Source organism: Sus scrofa, chromosome 4 (assembly GCF_054392235.1).
Source record: "Sus scrofa isolate SSC_HxYL_T2T_F1_AM1 chromosome 4, Sscrofa_HxYL_maternal_Yorkshire_Landrace_v2.0, whole genome shotgun sequence".
Classification (NCBI taxonomy): Eukaryota; Metazoa; Chordata; class Mammalia; order Artiodactyla; family Suidae; genus Sus; species Sus scrofa.
The window spans coordinates 99,619,589-99,645,383 of record NC_139386.1 but is presented as its reverse complement, the minus strand read 5'-3'; the positions used below and the strand labels follow the sequence as shown (position 1 = coordinate 99,645,383).

The following is a 25,795-nucleotide window of genomic DNA, read 5'->3' as shown; positions in this document are numbered from 1 at the left end:
TCCAAAAAAAAGTTAAGCTTCTCTTTTATTTATTAAAACATCCTCAGAATCAGTAGGTATATCCCCTTAAAATTTCTAATTTCGTGTTTTCTTGGGTTTTTTTTTCTTCTCTCAATTAGATTTATTAGAAGTTGGTATCTTTGGGATTTACAAATTCTCTTTTTTTCTGTTTTGAAATTCATCAATTCCTGTCTTTATTATAAAACTAATTTGTTCTCCTTAAGCTTGTTTTGGTCTAATGAAATCAATTTATTTTCATGCTTCATTTTTTTAATGAAAAACTAAGGATTTTTTTAAAAGTTTCTACCCTCATTTACTTCTTTCTTAAATGCTAAAGATATTAACCAGAGCAAACCAAGAGCAAAATATTCATCTCCTGAATTTGCACACCTTTCTGCCTCTTTGTCCTCTGTGCGATCTTTAAGGATTTTTTTTTTTTTATCTGAGAACAACTTGTTCACATCCTGAGTTTTGATAATATAGAGTCGTTGTAATTTTTAAAATATTCTTCAGTGGTAGTTTTAAATAATTCTCTTCTGACCAAATTGTAATTGAGGAGATTGCTTTAAAAGTCCCCTCCCCCCCAAAAAAAGGTTCCTTTCTAATTCCTTGTAATTAGAGAATATGCCTAAATATTTTTCTGACACTTTGAAACACGTGGCCAAGAAGCTGATCAATTTTTGTAAATGTTCAATGGATGCTTAAAACAAAAATGTGTTATTTGTTCATAGGCTATGAAGTTCAAAATTTATCAATTAAAACATTAAAAACTCAGATCATCCACCTCCTTATTTATTTTTGCATAAAAGTTCCCAGTATTACTATGTATAATATTTTTATCCATATTAAATGGTTCCTTTGGGCCATTTAATGATTTTTGCTTTGAGTTCACCTTGGTTTAAAATGAGGATTTCTACTCAATTGCTCTTTAGTTTGCACTTACCTAATAAATCTTTGCTATTCATTTATTTTTCTGGGTCCTTCCGTTTCAGGTACCTCCTTTGTAAATAGCATAAAATTAAATTTTGCTTTTAAATCCTATCTAAGTTAGGGACGTTTTCTTCCAATTTGGGAGGTAAAGTTCAATTACGTTGATTGTTATAAATTTTAAGTTCGGTTTCCTCTCATCTTGTTTCATGTTTTCTGTTTTTAAATTCTTCCTTCCTGCTTCCTTTATTTTTCCGTCTCTGTGTTTGTCTCATCCAGGGATGTGGAAAATGCACATTGTCAGGGAAGGGAAAAGCGACATTCTCAGGCAGGGGGCTGGGGTCTCAGGTCTGCCGCTCCCTGGCTCTGCGACCCAAAGCACATTGATTAACCTCTCTGTGCCTCAATTTCCTCACATAGGATGGAGATAATAACAGCCCCCATAACTCACAGAGCTATGGTATGGATTAGGCAAGATAACACTTGCCTGATGCTACTGTCATCATTATTATACTTTTAAAATTCTACCTGTAGTTATCTTCAAGTTTAAAAAAATGATCTAAACTATATTTCTCTACTACAACTGAGTGATAAGGCTTTTTAAATTCTCCTCTACTTAAGATGATGAATCTTGCATGCTTTTACTAATCCTCTCTAGACTTCTCCTCAACTTTGTAATCTGAGGGTTTGCAACCCTCTCATTATTGTGGAATTATTATTTTTATTGAATACATATACTTTTTCCAGAATCTACTTTTTCCAGAATTTGGTTTTGCAGCCATGCTTAAACGCAGTCTGGATTTCATATTTACCTGTTTTCAGTGTTGTCCATTTTTCTGTTATATTGTGCTATTATTAAGATCTTAATTGTAATTCAACCCTTAGTCAACTGATATACAAACTCCTCCAAAAGTGTAGGTTGTAATCTTCTGAGCCCACAAAACTCTGAGAATGACTTTTGTTCTTCTTGTTTCCTCATGTGAATGACACTAATGCCTGAATGTCTACTAGAACTTAGGGTTCCTGAGGAAAAGTCAGCTCCATGTTGCCTATGTGCCTTGAGGATTGTTTAACCTCATGATTCAATAAATTTTCCAGAAAAAAAAAATTTTTTTAATTTCTATTTATTCTATGGAAAACAGGAAACCTTTTGATCTGACTAATCTTAGCCTCTCCATCACCCCTCCAGCCAGCTTTGTTTTTTTTTTTTTTTTTTTTTTTAGGGCTGCACCCACGGCATATGGAAGTTCCCAGGCTAGGGGTCGAACTGGAGCTACAGCTGCCAACCACAGCCACAGCAACACTGGATCCTTAACCTACTAAGCGAGGCCGGGGATCGAACCTGTATCCTGATGGATACTAGTCATATTCTTTCCACTGTGCCACAATGGGAACTCATAAACAGCCAATTCTGGAAAAGTTTTCTTCACGTATGTCTTTGATTATGCTTTTTTATCCAAATCATTCCAGTTTCTTCCTCTAAAATAATTCCAGTGCTAGGATGTAGCCTGGCTTCCACAGCTTCCAATTCTATCCTATTCACCCTTTTCTCTCATCTCTGTTTTTGTCTTCTTCATTCAGACAGAACCTTTAAGTTTGTCCTTCACATTCTGTGTTTTAAAAACTTTGGTGTCACAATGTGGATTCTCTTTGTGCCAAAACAATTTCCATTTTCTGTGAACTCTAGGCTTATATGAACCAGATACATTTTCCTTTCATATCCGCCTACTCTCTCTACCATAGAGATCACATCTTCTTGCACCTTGTTAGGGATGCCCAAGAATCCTCAAATGTTGCTTTTTTGTTCCTCAGAAGTAAGCATTCTTCTGTATCTTCAGAATTATGTTCCTCTTTCTTAATGCTGCAGATTTGTTTCAAAGGCCTCCTGTAGGATTCCCCTTTCCTTCTCCTCACCTTCCTTCCCTTCCTTATCCCTGTCCCACCAACCACCTGAAATTCATCTTTGAATTAAGAGTGATCTATCCAGACCTGGCACCAGGCAGGAGGATTGCCCTAGGCAGCTCCTTTGCCCTATAGAGTGCTGAGATCCCCTTTTTCCAGCTAGAGGGCAGGGTTCCTGGTCTAGCAGGCTTCATCCAATATGACAGGATACTTTACTAACGAGTCCTCTCCTACCCCAAACCTGCGGTTTGCCAACCTTTAAAATCATGGACTCCTGCTAGTAAAAAGTTTTTGTGCACACATCCTCCCTCTGCTATATGTATTTATTCTAAATTGTCCACATGCATATCAAAATTAGCAAAGTTTAACCTTTTCAGAGAAAAATAATCATGAAATAGAAGTTCTGATCATTTTCTTCCCAGCATCCCAGTGGGTCACTGCCCATGTGTCACACATTGGAGGTTGTGCCTCAAATCAGAAGGCATGTGATAACCCACAGACCCGGGCCCATTGTTCTCAGGGCTCTTTGCAGCTCAGCACAGCACACAAGGGCTCTACTTGGGTGCTCATGTCAACCCCATGCAGCATGCTTCCTTCTCTCTGCTCCTTTCTTGGAGTTGAAGCCCCTACCAGAGGTGGCGGGAGGCTGTGGGTGGGAGACAGGGAGGAGAAGGGAACTGCTCTTGCTCCCAGTTCCCAATGCGTGTAGACCCGGCTGTCTGGGACAGAGGCAGAAGAGGCTGGAAAAAGGAAGCCACTTTTCTCTTCCTTAATGAGAGGGATACCTCTGTTTTAATGAGAGAAAGAATGGCCACTAATTATTTTTCTCCAGTTCCAGCAGTCAGGTCTCCAGGATCAAATTCTTCATGAAAAGGCCAATAGGCAGACATGGATGAAAAGGCACACCATCCTGGTTGATAGGCTGGAAGGCCTGAGATACGGACCCAGCCTGTGTGCAGAACTTGGAGCCTCAGGAGGAAAGAGGCCAAAGGGATTCCATTGGAGAGGTTAGGAGGTCATTTACAAAGCTTGGCTGGGGATGGCAAGATTCAGCCCCCTTGGTCAGCGTAATGGGAGGCCCTGTTGCTTCTCCCAGGGAGAACAACAGCCACTATGAGCTGGCAGCCTTCTCTTCAGGGCGTGCCAGGAAAGCCCCCTTCCCCAGCCTGCTGCTTTTAGGCCTGGGGCCTCAGAGGGTCTCCCCGCCAGCTAGGCTGCTTGGGATGTGACAGTGGTTAATGAGGAGTTTCCTCAAATGGGCTCTGGAAGGCCTGGGGGAGGCAGGCACGCGGCCGGGAGAATCCCAGAGAATGCCGAGTGCCACAACTGTCAGGCCTTGGAACCCATGATGTAATGCCTCACTGGGGTCCAAGGAAAACAAGCCGGCTGTTGACGCTGCCCTCCCGGCAACCAGGAGCTGCCTCCCCATAGCAGGCTGTTCTGGATAATTACGAATTCCCTCTCCCTCCTTGGAAGGAGGAAATGTGAAAAACCTTTATTGTCACATAAAAGCCAACCCCAGATATGAGAAATGTCTTTGTAAAGGAGTCTCGCTGAAGAAGGATTTCCATAGCAACTTCAGAAGTGTGTGTATACAGCTCGAGACGCATCTAAGGCTGATGAAACCCACCTGGAATGTGAACAAGCCCCGCTCTGGCCCTCAGCAGAGGGGAGTTTTGCTGGAACCTGTCACGCTGCTCTGGGACCTTGGGCACGTTCTTTACCTTCTCTGCTGTCGTCTCAGGTGGCAGACTCGTCACCCGATCAGGCTGAACGAGATCAAGGTCATCTTGGCCACACTGTCCTGCCACCCTGGGTGGGGGCTTCATTCCTCCAAATCAGCCCCTGCCTCTAGTCTCTGTCCAGTCTCTGGTTGAATAATCGTGGTCTCTGCCAATCTTACGTATTATTTGACATTGGGGAAGGACAATGGTCGCTTAAGCTTGCTTCTGAAAGAAATGGCTCCGTCTTTTTAAAAGAAGTGCTTTGCCTGATGAGGAAAAAAATGTACTTATTCACGCATGCTTTTCACACTTCCATAGGGCAGATTCCTGGGCGGAGTCTCTGAGATTTGAATGCAGGAGGTTTACTGGAGCTGTTCTTAGAATGTCCCCCTGCAGCACGAGGGAAGCCGGGCTGGGAAGAGGGAGGGGTGGAAGTGCCCTGCCATCGACTGGCCCCTCGGGAGCCCTGGAGCCCAAGAGGCCCTGCAGAGCTGTCCTGCAGGAGATACAGGGGCTTGGCCTTTCAACTCCTACACTAACCAGACACTGGATGCTTGCTGCTCTAGGCAGGAAGCTTGACCTTGGCTGAGGCAGCTCCCCTTCATCCAGGGCAATTCTTCCACGGCTGGTAACCCCAGCTGCGGGAATGAGAGCCTGAGCTGAGCAGGGGCCCCTGGGTGGCACACCACAGCGCCCGTGACACTGATGTAGACGGGCTTGAATTTAACATGAAAGACAAGGTGACCAAATGGTTAAGAGCACAGACGTCGGGGGCAGGTAAAAGAGCAGGACTGGGATTTAAGCATCAGTCTCAGTGGCTTTGAGATGCTCAGATCGGGAAAGTGGCCAGGAGGGTCTCGGCCACAGTTTCCTTGTAGGCCCAGCATTCAGCCTGGGCTGGGGAGACAAACATGACATTTCAGAATCAGAAGCAAGTTCAAATGCTGGCTTCATATTTACTGGCTCTGGTGACCTTGGGCCCATTACTTTATAGCAGTTTCCTCCACTCTAAAAGGAGGACAGGAGTTCCCATCGTGGCACAGTGGTTAACGAATCCAACTAGGAACCATGAGGTTGCGGGTTCAATCCCTGGCCTTGCTCAGTGGGTTAAGGACCCGGCGTTGCCGTGAGCTGTGGTGTAGGTTGCAGATGTGGCTCGGATCCCACGTTGCTGTGGCTGTGGCGCAGGCTGGTATCTACAGCTCTGATTAGACCCCTAGCCTGGGAACCTCCATATGCCTCGGGAGCGGCCCTAGAAAAGGCAAAAAGACAAAATAAGTAAATAAATAAATAAAAATAAAAAAATAAAAGGAAGACAGTCACAGCGCCTCGATCATAAAGCTCTTGTGTGGGTGAATGGAGATAAGAAGTTAGAAAAGTACTGCATGTTTCTTAACTTTCTTAAGTTAAGAAAGTAAAGTATTTCACATGGAACTGGCACAGGGTAAGCTCCAAATGGGCAATGACAACACTTCATGTGCTTTAATAAACCCCCTCATGTGAGAGCCAAGCAGAGGCCTTTTGGTCAAAGCGCCTTTTCACGAGAGAAGGAGAAGCTTTGATTTGCTCATTGCTTCTCTGTGCCTTTGCCTCAGACTTCAGCTGGGGCTTGTCAGTCATCTCTGCAGACAGAAGCGCATGGTCTGATGGTGACCCGGTCAACCCAGCCTCAGTGTGCAGGCCATGGAGGGCCGTTCAGTGCCAACTAACATGCAATAGAGGGCTCTGCAAACCACACACTTTGAAGCACGCTTATCTTCCAATAAAAAATCATCCCCCTGGAGTTCCTGTCATGGCTCAGTGGCTAACAGACCCAACTAGTATCTGTGAAGATTCGGGTTTGATCTCTGGCCTTGCTCAGTGGGTTAAGGATCCAGCATTGCCATGAGCTGTGGTGTAGGTTGCAGACACAGCTCGGATCTGGCATTGCTGTGACTGTGGCGTAGGCCAGTGGCTACAGCTCCGACTCAGCCCCTAGCCTGGGAACTTCCATATGCCAAGGGTGCGGTCCTCAAAAGACAAACAAGCTAAAAAATAAAAATAAAAATCATCACCCATACTTCTGACAGGTTCGATAAACAATGAAACTCCCCTGCTGGTACTTGGTTCCATGTTCAAGTACTTGGTTCCATGTTCAATCCATTTGCTCATCTGAAAAATGGGGTGACGTGCCAACCAGGATTGATTTGAGGACATGGGGGATTTAACACCCCGAGGTCTATGTAAATTCAATTGTTACTGTTGCTAGACGACACGGCTTCAATCAATTAGAAAGGAAAACAAACAGAGCATAGGTCTAGCTATGGTAGGAATTGGTTTGTTCTAATTATAAGAAGGCAGCCACAAAATTCCCAAGAGTTATCAAGGGATCTCCATTATTATTAGCAACTGTCACTATCACTGTATTACAGGGCACAATTCACTTCTGCTATTTGACTCCAACAACAAATCCTATAAAGTGGGTATAATTATCCCCAGCTGGCAGATGAGAAAACTGAGGCTCAGAGAGGTAAAGCGACTGGTCCACACTGTTCAGCTAAGGGGACTATGAGGAGTTTGGGGCTGGAAGCCAAGCATACGCTTTCTCCTTTGTAGAAAGTGTCTGCTTACTGGAGAAGGTTCGTGAAGCATGGTGAAGTTCGGTCCTACTTAGAGCAGAGGTTATAACGTCAGCTGCTGAGTAATGGCAGGGATCTGAATTTGTGGGTATCATGTGTCCTTCCGGCTTTGTAGGTGAGAAATATCTCCCAACAAGGCACTGGCTCTCAGAGACTGACCCTGACGTGTATAGGGGCCCTTGTCCAGCAGCAGCAGATGCCCTCTTAGTTTGACTACATATCCACTGGCCAAACATCTGAAAGAATTATCTGTACACATTTCAGAACATTTCAAAATAGGTGGGAAATCTGGTTCAGTGCACCCCTGTGAGATGTTTTTAGACAAACTGTCCTCCAGGTTCTCTTGCTTGTTTCATCGTTACTGGGACACTGGGAGGTGGAAGATTTGACAACACAATTTTAAATGTTGATAAAGGACTGGAGACTACCAGGATCGTGTAAATTACACAGGATGCTTGACCAGGCCTCCTAACATACTAAAAATAATCTTTTTTTTTTCTTTTCTTTTTTTATAGCCACACCTACAGCATATGGAAGTTCCCTGGGCTAGGGGTTAAATCAGAGCTGTAGCTGGGGCCTATGTCACAGCCACAGCACTGCATCCAAGTAGCATTTGCAACCTACGCCACAGCTTGCAGCAATGCCAGATCCTTAATCCACTGAGCGAGGCCATGGATCGGACCTGCATCCTCAGAGAAACAACATCAGGTCCCCCTCTGAGCCACAACAGGAACTCTCTGAAAATAATCTCTTTAAGTGAACATATATATCTTCCTTCTATCGCAAGTGATCTTCATTTTAAAATGAGGACACTGGGAGTTCAGGTCATGGTGCAGCTGAAACGAATCCGACTAGGAACCGTGAGGTTGCTGGTTCGATCCTTGGCCTCTCTCAGTGGGTTAAGGATCCAGCGTTGCCGTGAGCTGTGGTGTAAGTCACAGACTTGGCTCAGATCTAGTGTTGCTGTGGCTGTGGTGTTGGCCAGCAGCTGTAGCTCGGATTGGACCCCAAGCCTGGGAACCTCCATGTGCTGTGGATGCGGCCCTAAAAAGCAAAATAAAATAAAATAAAATAAAAATAATAAAATGAGGACACTGAGGCCCAGAGTGGTCGAGGGACTTGCTCAAGATCTCACATCTACTTAGGGGCAGAATCCAGGTTTCTAACCTAGGTGTTCAGACTCCACATTATGAAATCAGAGAAAATCAATATCCAAGACCAGCTTGAAAGGGAGAGGAGTGAGCAAGGAAGGGCAGCTTGGGGATGGCAGTGGAAGGAGGTAGCCACAGACCTACCCTTGAGCCTTGATGCTGGCAGTGCTGAAGAGCTGGCATTATGCGCTAGAGCCCCAGTTCTCTATCAGGCCATACCCCCCTTCTCCTCCACCAGCCACCTCTGTGACTCATTGCTCAGCCACCAGCCTCCACCAGCCTCGTAAAACAATGTTTCCCAAAGTATGTTCCACCCAGCACAGTGCTTTTCCGACGTTAAGGTGCCTACAAATTACCGGGGAACTCATGAAAATGCAAATCCTATCCAGTACTTCTGGGGTGAGGCCTGAGCTTCTACATTCTAACAAGCTTCCAGTGATGCTGATGCTGCTGGTCTGTGGACCAAATTTTGGAGTAGTGAGGCATCAGTAGTGATGCACAATGAAAAGTGTTTGTGGTGCATACTCTTCGGAAAATCCGGACTAAACGAAATTAAATCAGTTTCATTACTGCAGGACTTCTCAGAGCCTTCAAAATGCTAATGAGCATCCTTCATCTCCAAGCGGGAGAGATAATACAGAAAATGCAAAAGTCTTATAGGTGAGAAAAGGGCAACACTGTAACCGGAATGCTTTGAGATGTACTGGTTTACAAAGAGGGAACAGGAAATGAAGACGATTCTATGTGCATTTTCCCCAGCTTACCTCAGTTCCAGTGTTTCAAAGCGGCAGCTCATATTCAGCCCTCCCCTTTCCCATTTTCTCCTGACGTGTTTGGGTACACGCTTGCTTCTTCCATTGGACCACATACATCCACATCCTGGCCCCTCCCCGACGGCTTCTCCTCCCTTCCCCCATCCTGGCGCGGGCTGCGTGCTCCGTGGCCCCGGGCGGAGGGGAGAATGGAACCCTCGGAAATACCTTTCGCAGACACGGACGGTCCAGGCAGCGATGATCCACAGTGAGATGCTGAACACGAGCAGCACGGTGCCGGGGCAAATGGTCATGAGGGTCTTCATGACGAAGCGCGTGTTGAAGTTGATCTTGTTGAGGGCCCCGATGCTGCGGGACGAGGCGTCAGTGAAGAGCTTGCTGTGCAGCAGCATGACGCGGGCGATCAGGTACAGGCGCAGGAACATCGGGATGGACAGGATGATGTCCACGTCGGCCTCGGCCCGCGAGGGTGTGTAGGAGAAGGCCAGGCGCGCCGTCCAGAAGAACTTGTACTCGCCGGGAATGGGGTGGATGGCACACACCAGCATCTCCAGGCTGATGTAGAGGATGCGCTCGTAGGTCATGGCTATCCGCCAGTCGTCCGCACCATTGTCGATCACGAAAAGCTGGTGGGAGCAGAGAGCCTGTTAGCGCAGCCTGGATGGCACCGCACAGCAGGCCGCCGGAGGCCACGGCCGCTGACCCACTGTCAGGGCCCTCTTTGGGGGCCTGGCTTGGGTGGAGAGAGCCCTGGATGCGGAGCTGGGAGACCTGGCTAAGACCTGATCACTCGGGGGGCCTCCGTTTCTGTAAATTGCTTCCCGGGGTCCCTTGCGGCCGGAAGGGGCCGCTACACTGGCTGTTTCAAGATAAAGAATAACAACAGCTCACCCTTATGGAACACAGGTCCCTGAGTCCCTGCCAGGCCCTGAGCTGAGCCTTGAGGGGGGTGTGGAGATGAAATAGTTATGTTTCCTGAGTAAGTGAACTCACAGGGCTGGCACAGATGCCCTTCCCCACTCAGAGGAAAGCATCTCCTTTGCTCTCAGTGCTGGGGTGTTAGCGGTGTGAGCCCTAGAGCCAGACTGCCTGGGTCTGGATCCTGATCCCAGCACTAACTAGCTCTGTAACCTTGGGCAAGTTGCTGAGCCTCTCTGTGCCTCAGTTTCCTCATCTGGGGACAGTGATAATACCTGCTGCGTAGTGGTCGTGGTGAAACTGCAATGGATGAGTATATACAAAGTGCAGAGGCTGCCCCTCTGCCTGGCACCCAGCTCTTTAAGTATTAGCTATTGTTACTTTCATCATGATTAATCCACAGGGTCTCTGTCTGTAAATGGAGGTTAGGGCTCCCTTCCAGCCCTAACCTTCCTTCCAAGAAGCTGAGACTTCTGCTGTCACAGCAGAAGGAGGGGCAAAGCAGCCGAAACGAATGATCGCCGGGCACCTGCTGTGTGCCCAGCCTGGGCTCAGGACTGGGTTCCCCTGTGAGGAAGGCCTAGGCTTGTTTGAGAACAAGGAGGTCCCACTGTGGGGTCTCCCCATGCCTGATGACTCTAGAGGGGGCCTCATGTCCTTCCCCTCAGTGGGCCCAGCCTAAATATCTGTGGACCCTAAGGTCCAGCTTGGGCAGTCTGAAGGGTCTGAGTCTTAGAGAGTGAGGCCTGAGATAAGGACCCTGGATTGGGTGGGGGTTCTGAAAGGCAATGGAAGTGTTTACCCTCATGTCCCAGCCTCTCTGCGCTGGGCCCTTGCTTGTCCAGCTCACCCTGTCCCAGCTCGCCCTTGCACACAGCCCTGCACGCTGCCAGCTTCAGGACAACAGCGTGTGATTCTCTGCACGGCTGCTTGTGCTGGCTCGTGAGGAGGAGTGGAGGCCAGGTTCTCACAGCCGAGCACCATCCCGTGTCAGGATGCACTGAAATTAATATGGGGGCCATGGTTGTGTGGAAGAAATTTTTTTTTTCTTTTTAGGGCTGCACCTGTGGCACATGGAAGTTCCCAGGCTAGGGGTCAAATCGGAGCTGCAGCTGCCAGCTTATGCCACAGCCACAGCAACGCAGGATCCAAGCTGAGTCTGTGACCTATGCCGCAGCTTGCAGCAACGCAGGATCCTTAACCCACTGAGCAAGGCCAGGGATCCATTCCACATCCTCAGGGACACTATGTCTGGTTCTTAACCTGTTGAACCACAACCAAAACTCCAGAAGAAGTTTTATTTAACCTGAAAATATACCCGCAGCATGGAGGGAGTAACAGAGAGACCTAGTCAGTACGGATAGGGCGTGCTGGGTGAAGGCTGAGCTAAGCCTTCCCCTCCCCTGCCCCCACTTCACCAGGAATTTAGGGACTGAGGCCCTTTCCTCTGTCCTGCTGTTTCCTCTGTGATCTGGGCCAAAGGAACTGTCTGCTGTGCTTTGAAATTAGTCACCAAGCACCCTTCTCTTCGGCCTCCCTCACTGCCTCCCCTACAGGCTGCCATCCTCACAACCAAGGACCCAGGAGGGGAAGTTGTGGCACCCATGCCTGGGGCCTCTGAGGATAAAAAGGGCCCTTCCAGGGATCTGTGTCACGTGGGAGACAAATTCAAGGTGAACCAACCGAGTCACATGACTCGGACAATAGGGGTCTCCTGTCTGCTTGCTTTTAGGGTCCCCCTGTGACATTCTGTCCGCTGCAAGGAACAAGTACCAAGCACTTCAGTGAGCTGTCCAGAGGCAAGCGCAGGTGCAAAAATGCCCAGGGAGGGGAGGCAGCCTGGGCAAGCAGCTCTCTCACCCTGCTGACCAGTTTCCCCGTCCTCCTGCCCTGGGACCTTCCAGAGCTCTAATGGGGAGCAGAGGAGATAATGGGTATGAAAAGCCTTCATAAACTAAAAATGACCATTCATTCACAAACATATGGTAGAGGCCCTCTATCTGCCAGGGGACCGGGAGTTCAGCGTTCAATGAAATAGCTCTGAGCATGGCCCCCATGATAAGGGCCATGAAGGGGAACCAGAGAGCGCTCTAGGAGCACCTGGCTGAGGAGGGGATCTCAGCCCGGGTGGCCCTAACAAGGAAGGTATGACCTCTGAACAGGAGAGAGTCCCCCCTCCCGCCTTCCCCGGTGCAGCTGAGCCTGGGTGTCTCCACATACAGGTCTCCACTGTCAATTAGAGGGACCTAAAAGCTGCTCAAAGGGTTCCCTCTGCCCCCCAACAGGCCGAGCCATGGCAACACGACTGCCTGGCCAAACTCTTCCAATACAAAATGAAAACCATCCACCCTATAAGAAAGAATTGCATCTGGTTACTATAGTAACCCGGTTCACTCTGGGCAGGAACTGAAGAAAAGCAGGTTCCTTTCATTCCCTGATCGAGGACGAGACTGCGTGCCATTCAAGTTAAAGCTGCCAGCGTGGCTGTTCTGCCCAGCTCGACAGGAAGATGCTGGCCCCAGGGCGGTGTCCCCACCTGCCTCCCAGGTGCCCCGATTCTGTGTCAGTTTCCTGCTGCAGGGTGGGGTGGGAAGCGACATGGGGTAGTGGAGTTGGAGGCAGGCAAGGTAGACTTGAAGTCTCACACCTCCAGGTGTTAGCTGTGTGATCTTATGCAGGATCTGGAAGGGGGCAGGTGACACCAAGGGGCCTTTGGGGGGTCCTCTCTGGGCTGTCATGGCACAGAGGCCTTGAAAGGGCTGGGGGCTGACAAAAGCATTTCCTCTGAACCTGGCCTGGGTTTCCTCTGCATGAGGAAGGAAAGCCACGTTCTCCAAACTGCTGAGTCTTTCTGCTTCCTCAGCCTCAAACAGTGATTCCACTCATTCAAAGTCTGGGCAGCCTGAGAATGGAATGCTTCCATGCCAGGGCCTGTGGTCACCTGCAAGTCCCACTCTTACCCCAGATGGTGTCCTGAACAGAGCTTGCTCCAGACTTAATCCTCTGTCACTTAACAGGTTATAAGAGCCTGTGGGATTTTTAGCCTGTTGGTACAATTCTAAGAGCTTTGGGAGGGAGATTTTAGGTGACAAAGCAGTTTCTTTTTTTTTTTTTTTTTTTTTTTTTTTGTCTTTCTAGGACCACACCCGCAGAACTAGGGGTCTAATCAGAGCTGTAGCCACCGGCCTACACCACAGCCACAGCAATGCAGGATCCGAGCTGCATCCATGACCTACACCACAGCTCACAGCAATGCCGGATCCTTAACCCACTGAGCAAGGCCAGGGATTGAACCCGCATCCTCATGGATGCTGGTCGGGTTCCTTAACTGCTGAGTCACGATGGGAACTCCCAGCAATTCCAAACTTGCCTTCAAGGAGCTTGTAATTAGAGAGAAAGGAGAACCAAATCAATTCAACCCAACTCAAGTCAAGAAAATAATTAGAACCTACCAGTACTTGAAATCTGTTAAGAGCCGATCTTAAATGTTCTCAAAAAAAAAAAGTAATGAGGTGTAGGTATGTTAATTAACTTGACTGTGGTAATCATTTCACAATGTATGCATATATCAAATCATCACCTTGTACACTTTAATGACATACAATTTTATTTGTCAATTATACGTCAATTAAAAAGAACCAACTAGGGAGTTCCCGTGGTGGTGCAGCGGAAACAAATCTGACTAGGAAACCATGAGGTTGTGGGTTCAGTCCCTGGCTCTGCTCGGTGGGTTAAGGATCCAGCATTGCCGTGAGCTGTGGTGTAGGTTGCAGATGCGGCTCGGATCCCAAATTGCTGTGGCTGGGGTGTAGGCTGGCGGCTATAGCTCCAATTGGACCCCGAGCCTGGGAACCTCCATATGCTGCGGGTGCAGACTTAAAACAAAACAAGAACCAACTAGGTGAGAACACGGTGGTGATGTAAATATGAATCAGACACATGCCCCACAAGTCAGCTCACAACCTCCAGCAGCTCTAGCCTCAGAGAGGCCTGAAAAGGGCCCATCTTGGCAAGCTTCTTGGGCCAAAGAGGGATTCAGTGGGGCCAGGAAGGCCTGTATCTGACCAACCTGGTGTGGGGCCACCAGAATGGCCACAGATTCCTCCTATCCCCTGTCTCTGCTTCCTGACATGTGACTTTGCTTCTCCCCCCAGCAAGAGGTACAGTCTATTGACCATCTTTCAAGCTTGGCCAGTGGGACATTAGAAAATGTGACATAACTGAGGTTTGAAAAATGTCAGTGCCATGGGGCTTGCTGTAGACACACAGCCCTGTCCTCCCTGTGGCTCCAGCCTATGGCCAGCCCCAACCAGCAGGCATGCGAGGGAGGTCTGACAGGAGCAGAGAAGGTGAGACCAGCAGTAGAAGCTCTGAGCTGAACCCTGCCCTGGTTGCTGGCCCACACAGTCATGAGCTAAATGATTATTGTTTTAAGTCATTAATTTGGGGGGGGTGCTTTGTCATACAACAAGATTAATACATAAATACAACTCACGTGCTTACTTAGCATGCATATCAGAAGTCAGGCAATTCTCCTGCCAGGCCCAACATGTCCCTTCTAGCTTCTCATGCCAAAGCCCCTAGAAGGAACTTCCACCCCTACCCTCCTACCCTGGCACAGTTACTCAGACAGGACTGGTCAGCCTCTCTCGAGTTACTGGGTAACAGGATGTGGAGGGGCTTGTGATCAAGGGCCATGCCAGCTTCCCCAACCCCGGCCCCAAGCAGTGGACACATCACTTTATATAGCAAGGGATAACTCAAAGCATTGTCAACATCACTTTGCAAGCAGTTTAGTTATTTTGCATGCCGTGTGCTTCTCACATGGGAGGCAGTCAGCTGGTAGACTGAATCAGGGAACAAAGGCAAGACAGAATTGCTCGGGTGTGGAGGAGAAAAACTGCAGGGGCTCTGGGAACAATGAATTTTGTGGGCAAATTTGGGGGGTAAACCGATTGGCTGGTGGTTCGCAAAGAAGTCAGTGTGGCATGCCATCCTTGAGTGGCCAATTGGAGGTGGCAAAGAAAACAGTTATGTATGGATTCCCCAGAAACCCTGGAATTTCAGCTGTGGCACATGGATGTATAACAGGCTCTCTCTCTAAAGCCTTCTGGGTCTTTCCATTCTGCACTCTCACTTCAGTCAGACCAGGTCTGCACGCTTCCCTTGCTGGAGTTTCTCACAGAGCAAGCATGTCATCTCCTTGGGGACCAACTCTGAAGGGCCATCTGGTCAACCCGGAACAAGTCAGTTCACTTGCTCGCTGGAGCCAGCCATGTGTTAGCTGCAGGGCCAGGAACAGGCTTCCTTGACAGGGAGACAAGGAGAATTTCCTGGAGCCCCAGTGTCAACCTGACAGAGCACCAAGCACCAGACAAACTTGCCTCTTTTTTTTTTCCTTTTCATGTAAATGCTTTTGGAGTTGATTCCTTGGATTTGTTAGTTTCTCAATTCTATTTTGAAAGACCTGAGGCCCTTAAGCTTCTTCATATATATATATATATATATATATATATATATTTTTTTTTTTTTTTGCTTTTAGGGCCAGACCTGCAGCATATGGAAGTTTCCAGGCTAGGGGCAGAATCAGAGCTGTAGCTGCCGACCACAGCCACAGCAGCACAGGATCCTTAACCTACTGAGCCTGGCCAGGTATCAAACCCACATCCTCATGGATACTAGTCAGGCTCATTACCACTAAGCTACAACAGGAATTTCCTTTAATCTTCTTTATGTAAGCAATATCTTTTCTTCAAATGTTCTCAGTTATTACGGGGGATCCTACTTAGACATTTTCTGACTGATCTGAAAAGCTTTCATTCTTGCACAACTATGGATATTTTATTAAATTAAAGGAGAGAAAATGGAAAAGGCCATTCGTATTCTCTACTCTTCTCTCTCTGTGGGAGAAAAACTCCAGGGAAAATTTCCATCATTTAAGAAAATATATGCAGAAAAAAAGCAAAAGGGAAAAAAAATCAAAGATTTTCTTAAAATCGAGTAATAATATATATGATTTTTTTTTTCAAACTCCCTGGAGTACATATTCTGCATGTACACCATTAGTATGGGGGTTTCCATGGAAACGACATCAAAAGTCCTGTAATACCTAATTAGGTTTCCCCAAGGACAAGAGCTGATTGCCAGTGATGAAATGAACGCTGGGTTTGCAGTAATGGTTAACATGAAATTTCCAGTCAGCAGATGCTCCAAGGAACTAACTCAAGAAAGACAGGAAGGAAAAGAAAAGCAGAGAAGGTAGGAAGGAGGCCGGCAAGTCAGTGAGCTGTCAGAAAAGTCCATCATTCCACCACCACCAAGACTCTCGGAGGGTTGGCAACCATGCTGGCCAGCTCTGTGTCTAAGAAAACCCCCTCATCTGAAACTGCGGTGCCTTCCTGGGCCATGGGCAATGTCCCATGGTGGCTTTGTGGCCTGGCTACGGTTCTCCTGAGTGCCCCTGGCAGAATTCACCCATGGTCCCCTGCAGTGGGCATGAGATCCCATGGGGACTTTTGAGCCTGCAGTTTGTTTGGGACTGCCAGGGACCAGCGGTGACCATAAATCCTTTCCTGTCTTCAGTTCTTAAGATAGACTTGCACACAGGTTAAATACGTGCCTGCATCAGGCTGCTTGGGCCGCCGTAATGAAGTACCGCAGACTGACTGGGTGGCTTATACACCAGGATTTTATTTTCTCACAGTCCGGAGACTGGAAGTCTGAGATCAGCCTGGTCAAGTTCTGGTGCGGGCTTTCTTCTTGGCTTGTAGACAGCTGCCTCCTCACTGTGTTCTCACATAGCAGAGAAAGAGAGAGGGGAGAGAGAGAAAGACGGAGAGAGAGGGAGGGAGGTGTCTTCTTATAAGGCTACATTCCTATCAGGTTGGACCACTATTAATTATACCTCATTTAACCTTAATTGTCTCCTAAAGACCCAGTCTCCAAATAGAGTTACATTAGAGTGTCCGTCATGGCTCAAGAGCAAATGAATCTGACTAGTATCCATGAGGATGCAGGTTCGATCCCAGCCCCATTTTACAGATGGAGAGACTAAAACCCAGAGAGGTTCAATCAATTGCCCAGGGCCCTGCATTTGATTGCAGGTCCCATGGCCTTTCACCTGCCAGTCCACCACGCAGAATCCTTTATGTTGGGAATTAGCCGGTTTTATTCTAAAGAAAACTCAAGCCCACTCTTTTTTTTTTCCCCCTTCTTTTTGGCCACACCCATGGCATATGGAAGTTCCCAGGCTAGGGATGCAATCTGAGCTACAGCTGCAAGCTGTGCCACAAAAGCTATGGCAATGCCAGATCCTTAATCCATTGCGCCAGGCTGGGGATAGAACCTGCACCACCACAAAGACAACGTTGGATCCTTAACCTATGCCACAATGGGAACTCACAGCCCACTCTTTTATTTTTTATTTATTTATTTATTTTGTCTTTTTAGGGCTGAACCTGTGGCATGTGGAAGTTCCCAGGCTAGGGGGATGAATCGGAGCTGTAGCTGCCAACCTACGCCACAGCCCCAGCAACGCAAGATGCAAGCCGAGTCTGCGACCTACACCACAGCTCACGGCAACACCGGATCCTTAACCCACTGCCTGAGGCCAGGGATCGAACCTGTGTCTTCGTGGATACCAGTTAGATGTGTTTCCACTGAGCCACAAAGGGAACTCTCAGCCCACTCTTTTAAAAGTTCATTTCTCAGAAGAAACTTCACTACCAGAGAATCAACATACAGTTAAAATAGGCTGGGAGGAGTTCCCGTCGTGGCTCAGTGGTTAACGAATCCGACTAGGAACCATGAGGTTGTGGGTTTGATCCCTGGCCTTGCTCAGTGGGTTGATGATCCGGCGTTGCCGTGAGCTATGGCGTAGGTTGCAGACGTGGCTCGGATCCTGCGTTGCTGTGGCTCTGGCGTAGGCCAGCAGCTGTAGCTTCAATTGGACCCCTAGCCTGGGAACCTCCATATGCCGCGGGAGCAGTCCAAAGAAATAGCAAAAAGACCAAAAAATAAATAAATAAATAAATAAAATAAAATAAAATAAAATAGGCTGGGGCTGCACCACTTCTGGAAACCCACATTGTGATTAGCTGTCCAGACCGACCTACGTGGAACAAAGGTAGTTGCACTCATTTCCCTGGGGCCAGTCTGGAGTCAGCAGGGAGGGTAGGGTCCACTTAGAAGCAGCTGCCACTGACCACCCCCACCCCCCTGAGGCAGGAAGAGTCATGAGACTTTCAAATACAACACTCTGCCAAGTTCAATGCCATGTGTTTGTTGCGCCACCAGCAACATCACACTCTCCCCTTGCTCCAGACCCACAGAGAAATCAGGCCTTGGATCATGGGTCCTGTGGGAATGAAGGGACCAGTAGGTGACCCAGTGCCTATAGGGGTCACTACATGCAAGATAGAATTGAAGAATTCAGCAGAGGAGTTCCCGTTGTGGCTCTGTGGCTAATGAACCCAACTGGTATCCATGAGGACGCAGGTACGATCCCTGGCGTTACTAAGTGGGTTAAGGATCTGGCACTGCCATGAGCTGTGGTGTAGGTCACAGACACAGCTCAAATCTAGCGTTTCTGTGGCTGTGGCATAGGCCGGCAGCTACAGCTCTGATTCGACCCCTAGCCTGTGGACCTCCATATGCCGCGAGTGCAGCCCTAAAAAGACAAAAAAAAAAAAAAAGAGAGAGAATTCAGCAGAAGCAGGAGACTGGCATCAGAAGAGCTTCTAAGAGAGAAAAAGAAATTCCCAAGAATCCTCAGAGACCTGGAAGATGCTGGGTCCCTCCTTGTTTAGGGTAGGGATTTGTGCCCAAGTCTGTTAGAAGCAGTAAGGGCAAGAGAACCCTGACCCCAGCCAATGCTTGGGTTAGACTGGCCACACCCTGGTATATAACATAGCCCACCCCTTCCATCCTCCACCCTTCAACTAGAGCAAAGGGTCTAAAATGCAAACCAAACTGTGCCACTTCCTTCTCAGAGCCTTTCAATGGCTCCTCAGAGTGCTCAGAATCAAGTTCAATCTCTTAGCTGCACTTGGCAAAAGTGACCTTTCCCCATGTGGTCCCAGCCATCGCCACCCGCCCCCAAGACTGGCACCCCATTCCAGCCAAACCAAGTTACTCGTCATCCCTAAATTTTCTGTCCCTTGACGTTTTGTCCCAGCTGTTCCCTCTTCTCAACCTCTTCACCAGGGAGCTCCTTCTCAATCTTGAAAACCCAGACGGAGCGTCTCTCCTTTGCACACATCTTAGCCAGCCTCTTCCCAAGCCCAGGCAGGATTAGGTGCCCTCCTTGAGGATGTCCCAGTCCCTGTGCTCCACACTGTCACAGAGCCAGTTCTCAAATAGCATCTGGGAAGGAGGGTCAGAAGGTCTGGAGTGCTAGCCCCAATTTCAGGAGAGGTGGGGAGGGGGCAAGGTGCCTTTCCATCAACAACCATAATGACAGACACCAGGTTTTGCAGCTTCACTGTGTACCAGATCCTGTGCTGGGTGCTTTACAGGCATCATCTCATTTAGGGTTTTTTTGTTTTGTTTTGGCTGTGCCTGAGGCATACAGAAGTTCCCCTGCACCACAGCTGTAACTGGAGCCACAGCAGTGACTACGCTGGATCCTTAACCTGAGGAGCCACAAGGGAACTCTCTCATTTAGTCTTTAACAGGCCTCGGGGATAGGTATTATTATTATTATTCCCATTACACAGATAGGAAAATTGAGGCTAAAAGAGATTAAGAAATTTGTTTAAGGCCATAGAGTTAATAAGGAGCAGATCTAGACTCTAGAGCTGGGAAGACAGGTTCCAAAGGCTACCTGTCTTGACCACTATGTCCCAGTCCCAGGCTATGTGGGGGGAGCCGACTGCTGGTACTTGGCCACTCAGAGCCGGCCAAAGGGTGTTTTTGGGTCTCTACCTGCCTTGGTAGATCGGAGTTAGAAGGTTTCTGAGCACCTGCTAAGCCTGGGGAGAGAAGAATTGTTTTCTCGACAGGATGTTTCTGATCAGTTTCCATTTGGTTTTGACACAGGAGCAGATCCCGCTGAATGTTTGTGGGGTAACAGCATGATCACTGGGGCTGCCGGACCCAGCTCTGTTGTAACACGAACCTGTTTACCACTGGGGAGAAGCTCTTTAACCCTGGCTCAGAGGGCGTTTTTGCAACTAAAAATAAAGAGGTTCTGGATCTTTCAACAGCCTGGGGCATGGAAGAACCAGGTCAGGACCAGGGGTTCTGGTGGGTGGGGAGGGTTTGATTTCCCTCAACAGACGAAAACACCCTTCAACTCAGCCTCAAGGACCAGTTGAAATGTCACCCTTGGGAGAGCTTTTCTGACCTCCCCATTGAGACGGGGGTCGCTGCAAAGGCAACTGCAGCCCACTGGTGCTTCCGGCTTGCTCATTGGTCCGAAGTACTTTCCTTTCCATTAACCCTCTTCGTCCTCACAACAGCCCCATGAGAAAAGTCCCGTTATTTCCCCCTAGTTTACAGATGAGTCAGCTTCCCCAAGATCACACAGCAAGGGAGTGGTACGGACAGGATTTGAACCCCAGCGTCCATATCGTCATCCAGTAATCCTCTAGTTCTGGGAGTTCCCTGGCAGCCTAGAGGTTAAGGATCTGGTGTTGTCACCACTGTGGCACCGGTTCAAACCCTGACCTTGTACATGTCTTAGACAAAAAAAAAAAAAAACCCTCTAGTTCTCCCAGCAAACTCCCTCACAGATGTGCTGGCCCACCTGCCAGTGTGCACTAGCGCCCATGCTGACACATGGCTCCTTGATGGCACATCGTCTTTCTGGGCATTATTCTGCCACAGGACCATGCGCAGAGCTCAGGAGACACAGGCTGATCAAATGAATGCATACCTGGGGGCAAATATCCTAAAAATGTGATGGGTTAAGTTTTCAAAATTGTATCAGGGTGATGCTTCAAAAAAAAAAAAAAGTATTTTAATTGCCCACCATTTCCTTCCCCACCATTTCTCTAATTCTCCCAAGGCAAAATGGTCTTTTGCAACATATGCACAAGATAGAGAAAGAAACCAAAGAATATTTAAAAGAAAACAGCTAATAAGAGCTGCTATTAGAACTGCTAATAATTAAAAAAAAATCTGGAAACAACCTGAATATACATCAATAGAGAAACAACTGAATAAATTATGGTGCTCCTACTGTGGAACATCATGTAGCTGTTTTTAAAAATGGACTACATCTATTTGTATGGACTTAGAAAACGTTCATGATATTCTATGAAGGAGAAAGGAAAAATGGCAGCATAGGAGGTGTAGCGTGATTCCTCTTTTAAAAAAAGCAAACACCAACCTATGAAAACAAAGTCCCCCTACACGTATACACACATTGGTAGATTTTTGTACACACACACACACACACACACACACACACAAAGCTGTCAAACACCCTCCGATTAACCACCACATTGTTAATGCCTGCATCTCCAAGGAGGTAAGGGGGTGGCAATCCAGAAAACCATTGATTATTTTTTCTTTAATAATTAGAACATACGTCTGTGTTAAAACAAGCTTTGGTATTTTTGAAAATCCAATATCAAATTATATATATATATACATATATATGTATGTGTGTATATATATATTACATATATATATATATATATATTTTTTTTTAAGAACTGGCCTGGCGGAAGCCACTAGTTGAGCCTAATGGGGATGTTTTAAACACATCCATTCTTAGAGGGATAATGATCCCCTGAGCCCTGTCCTGCTCTGTAATTTTGTCTACAGAGGCTGCCAGGAGCCGCGACCACCCCCACCAGGATGCCGTGAACACACCCTACTGAAAAGCATTAACAGCTGGGCCGCTCTCACAGGGCTCCTCTCTCCAAGGCCAATTTCATTACCTGTTCCATAGCCCTTCTGACTAAACCACCCTGTGACAAACAGCTCCCACGTGACAAAAATTAACAAAGGCACTTGTCTCAAGGCCCACATCTTGGGTCCATGTACCCTGCAGGCCCTGAAAGCTGTGTTAGTCAGCAGCCCACCCTGCTCGCCCACCACGGGCAAAGGCCTGGGCTCCCCATGGGAAGAGGCAGCCCTCGTCGCAATTCCTACATCAGTCATGCTCCGCCGTTCCCTCCACTCGGGAGGGGAGGGGGCAGGGACAGGACAGGGAGGTGACTGCTGGTGGTCAAGGCTTACTGGGGACTCGGCCTCAGGATGCCAGGTACAGAGCTAGGCCCTGTGGGTTACCTGGATGGTTGGAGGTAATTATTTATTTATTTATTTTTTTGTCTTTTGTCTTTTTAGGGCCACACCCACAGCATATGGAGGTTCCCAGGCTAGGGATCTAATTGGAGCTACAGCTGCCAGCCTAAACCACAGCCACAGCAACATGGGATCTGAGCCACGTCTGTGACCTACGCCACAGCTCATGGCAATGCCGGATCCTTAACCCACTGAGTGAGGCCAGGGATCGAACCTGCCACCTCATGGTTCCTAGTCAGATTCATTTTCACTGTGCCACAACGGGAACTCCTGGAGGTAATTCTGGATGAGTGGAGATTAGAATGCAAGTGCCTACCCAACCGGGAGCTGAGAAGTCACCAGACGTAACCAAGGACGAGGCAATGGAGGTGCCCAGCTTGGTGATGAGGGTTCTTTGATACTGAGGTGTCAGTGGCCACCCCTGTTACCGCCCTGGACCCAGACCCCTGGGGGTCCTGCCCTGGCCCTTCCCACATAGAGGACCTTGCTCCACGCCTCCTCTGGTCACACCTCACCCCATGGAGCCGGGAGCCCACTGATGCCTGGAGCTGTGACCACCCCCACCTCATAAACCATCCTTCGGATGTCTAGGAGCCAGAAGTCCCTGCCTGAGCCTGCTTCCAGGGCCCACACCACCTCTTCCCCGCTCTGTCCTCTGGCAGGCAGACCAGTCACTGAGAAGTGGCCAAGGGGCAGCTGGGGGAGCGGCTGGATGGAGCTTGGGCCTGAGGGCTAACATATCCACAGGAGTTTCAGGGTACCAGATGAACCAGGGGAGGGAAAAGAGGGGCTGGGGGCTTCAGTGCCTCCATTTAAGGTTGGTCTCAGGCCCTGAAGATATCAGGGGTGGGTCTGTCCATGATCCTTTCCGACTGTCCAGGGTATATACATATAGCAGCAGCAGCTATATTTTCTAGATTGTTTCAAGGTCAGGCAAACAGGACCCTGATACTCTCTCAAACAGCCCCTCTTATCTTCCCCTGCCTTCCATCCCTAGACTTGCTCTGAAGTGGGTTCTGTGAAACACCGGTCTTACAGGACGTGCCATAAAAAGGGATCTGGTGGCCAAGGTTTGGGAAAGGCTCTGGGAGCTCCGCTAGAGTCATTTGCATACTGAATGTTCTGAGTCTTCCTAAAGCAACGAAAATGGGTCTGCTTTGAAGCAGTTTCTCAAAACTATTTGACCAGCTATTAGAGTAACAGCCATTTACGTTTACAAGAGGACTGGAATGCACAGGGTGTGGGGCCATCATCACTGCCGCAGAAAACTCAAGTTCACCCTGCAGGCTCCGTAAGGTATCTGAACCAAAGTGGTTGACAATCTTTCAAAAAGGCACCCTAGACTCCTCTGCTTTCTTCAATGGGCTCTGCTGAGCACACCAAACCCTCCAAGCCAGTATCGACTGGCACGATCCCCTGGCCTCCTGTCGGCCAGGAGGGTCCATGTGCTTTGTAGATATTTTATTTAACAAATGCATGTATGGTACTTACTAGGTTCTAGGCACTGTTCTCAATGCCTTATGCATATTAACTCCCTTAATCACCATAGCAACCCTATGTGGCAGGCCCTGTCATCATCCCCACTTAAAGATGAGGAACCTGAGGCCTGGGGAGATTAAGTGACTGGCCCATGGTCACACAGCTGGCCAGTGGTGGAGCCTGGCTGGAACCCATGCAGTTTGCCTCCAGAGTCCATGCATATCCGTCTTCTATGTCTGCTGAACAAATCACCACCACACTGTTACTTAAAACAAAACAAAGTTGTTCTCTTCCAGTGCTGGAGCCAGAAGTCTGAAATCATCTCACTGGGTTGAAGTCAAGGTCATTAGCAGGGCTGGCTCCTTCTGGGGGCTCAAGGGGAGAATCCATTTCCTTGGCTTTTCCATCTTTCAGCCCCCTCCTACCCCCATCCCCAGGCTTACAAGCTCTTGCTTCCATTGTCACATCTCTTCCTGCTTCTTCTGTAGTCAAATTTCATTCCACCTTGCTTTTGTAAGGACGTGTATGATTACATTTAGGACCCTACGGAAAATCCGGGGTTACCTCCCCATCTTAAGATCCTGAATTTGACCACCTCCGCAAAGTCCCTTTTGCCGTCTAAGGCAATATTCACCAATTCCAGGAATTATGACCTGGATATCTGGTGGACCATTATTCAGCCTGTCACCATGCTTTTAACCACTGCACTATGCTTAATAGTCCCAGCAATTCTGAGAGGATGTTGTTATTACTCCCATTCTACAGATTAGAAGACTAAGGCTCCAAGAAGTCAAATGAGCAGCCAAGGTTCACCCAGGTAGGAAAGGACACAGCACGATCAATGTGGAAAATTTTCTCCTGCATCCCTGCATCTGCTGCTAGAGAGCTCAGGGTGGTTGTTTTTTTAATACATATATTTTTTTATTGAAGTATATTTGATTTAAATATTGTATTAGTTTCAGGTGTGCAGCAAAGTGATTCAGTTATACATACATGCACATATTCATATTCTGAGCTCAGGGGTTTTTGAGGCAAGGGCTTCTTTTGTTTCCTTCTAGATCGAACTCTTTTGGCACCCTAACCCCACTACAAACCTGATGAGAGCTATGGATTTGCCTTCCCCAGAACAAAATGCATTACCCATCACATTTTGCAGATAGTTTCTAGCGGAGTTCACAAGCCCCGGGTTAAGAAGGCTTGCTCTTGAAAGCAAGGTCCCCAAAAGGTATTTGCACACCCATGTTCATGGCAGCACTATTCACAATAACCAAAAGGAGGAAGCAAACCCGTGTCCAAGTGATGGGTAAAGAGTTAGGCAAAATGTCATACAGCAGCGTATCCTTCAGCCTTGAAAAGGAAGGAAAATCTGACACATGCTACAACCTGGATGAACCTTACATAAAACAAGGCAGACTCAGAAAGGCAAATATTGCATGATTCCATGTATGTGAGGTGGCTAGAGTAGTCAAATTCCAAGAGATAGAAAGTAGGATGGTGGTGGCCAGGGCCTGGGAGGGACTGGCGAGTTTCTGTTCAGTGGGTACCGAGTTTCCATTCTGCAGGATATAAAGAGGTCTGGAGATGAACCAATCCCAGCATCGTGTCTAAGCACAGCCACATCACTGTACTTAACACTCGCGAACTGTACCCTGAGAATTCAGGGTTCAGATGGCAAATGTTACGTTATTTTATCACAATTTTCTGTTAAAAAAGGACACTTGCTCTAAACTGCAAGTTCTTGAGAGGTAGGGGTCACATCTCTACAGGCAGGTGCCGCAAATGGGCTCAATAGAAGACTGCCTGGCACGGTGGAATGAGTTGAGGGGGTGATTTGGCTGCCTCCCCCCGAGCCGTGCGTGGGCTGGCATTTCTAGAAGCCCTACGCTGGGTGATTAAACAACTCTCCCAAACTTGGTTAAAAACAAAAACCATAAACGCACTGAGAATCGAGAGTGGGGCGGAGGCAGATAGGACGTGAATAAATCCAGCAGCGCTGTGTGTGATAAGGAATGCGTGTCTCTCACTCATCCTTTTTTTTTTTTTTTCTT

General features: G+C 48.0%; 1 protein-coding gene and 1 long non-coding RNA gene across 10 annotated transcripts in view; one reads left to right on the top strand and one right to left on the bottom strand.

The window, feature by feature from the left end:
* KCNN3 (potassium calcium-activated channel subfamily N member 3) overlaps positions 1-25,795 on the bottom strand; it is a 195,417-nt gene that overhangs the window by 60,584 nt on the left and 109,038 nt on the right. For 8 of the 9 annotated variants that reach the window (XM_085020892.1, XM_021088692.2, XM_085020891.1 and 5 more), the window contains 1 exon segment: positions 9,303-9,721. In XM_085020892.1, coding sequence (XP_084877018.1) covers positions 9,303-9,721 — 419 coding nt within the window. 9 annotated transcript variants of the gene reach the window in all.
* Positions 18,323-20,215, top strand: LOC146404065 (uncharacterized). The gene is made up of 2 exons (XR_014844172.1): positions 18,323-18,509; positions 20,052-20,215. It is a non-coding gene; the product is annotated as an uncharacterized LOC146404065 (long non-coding RNA).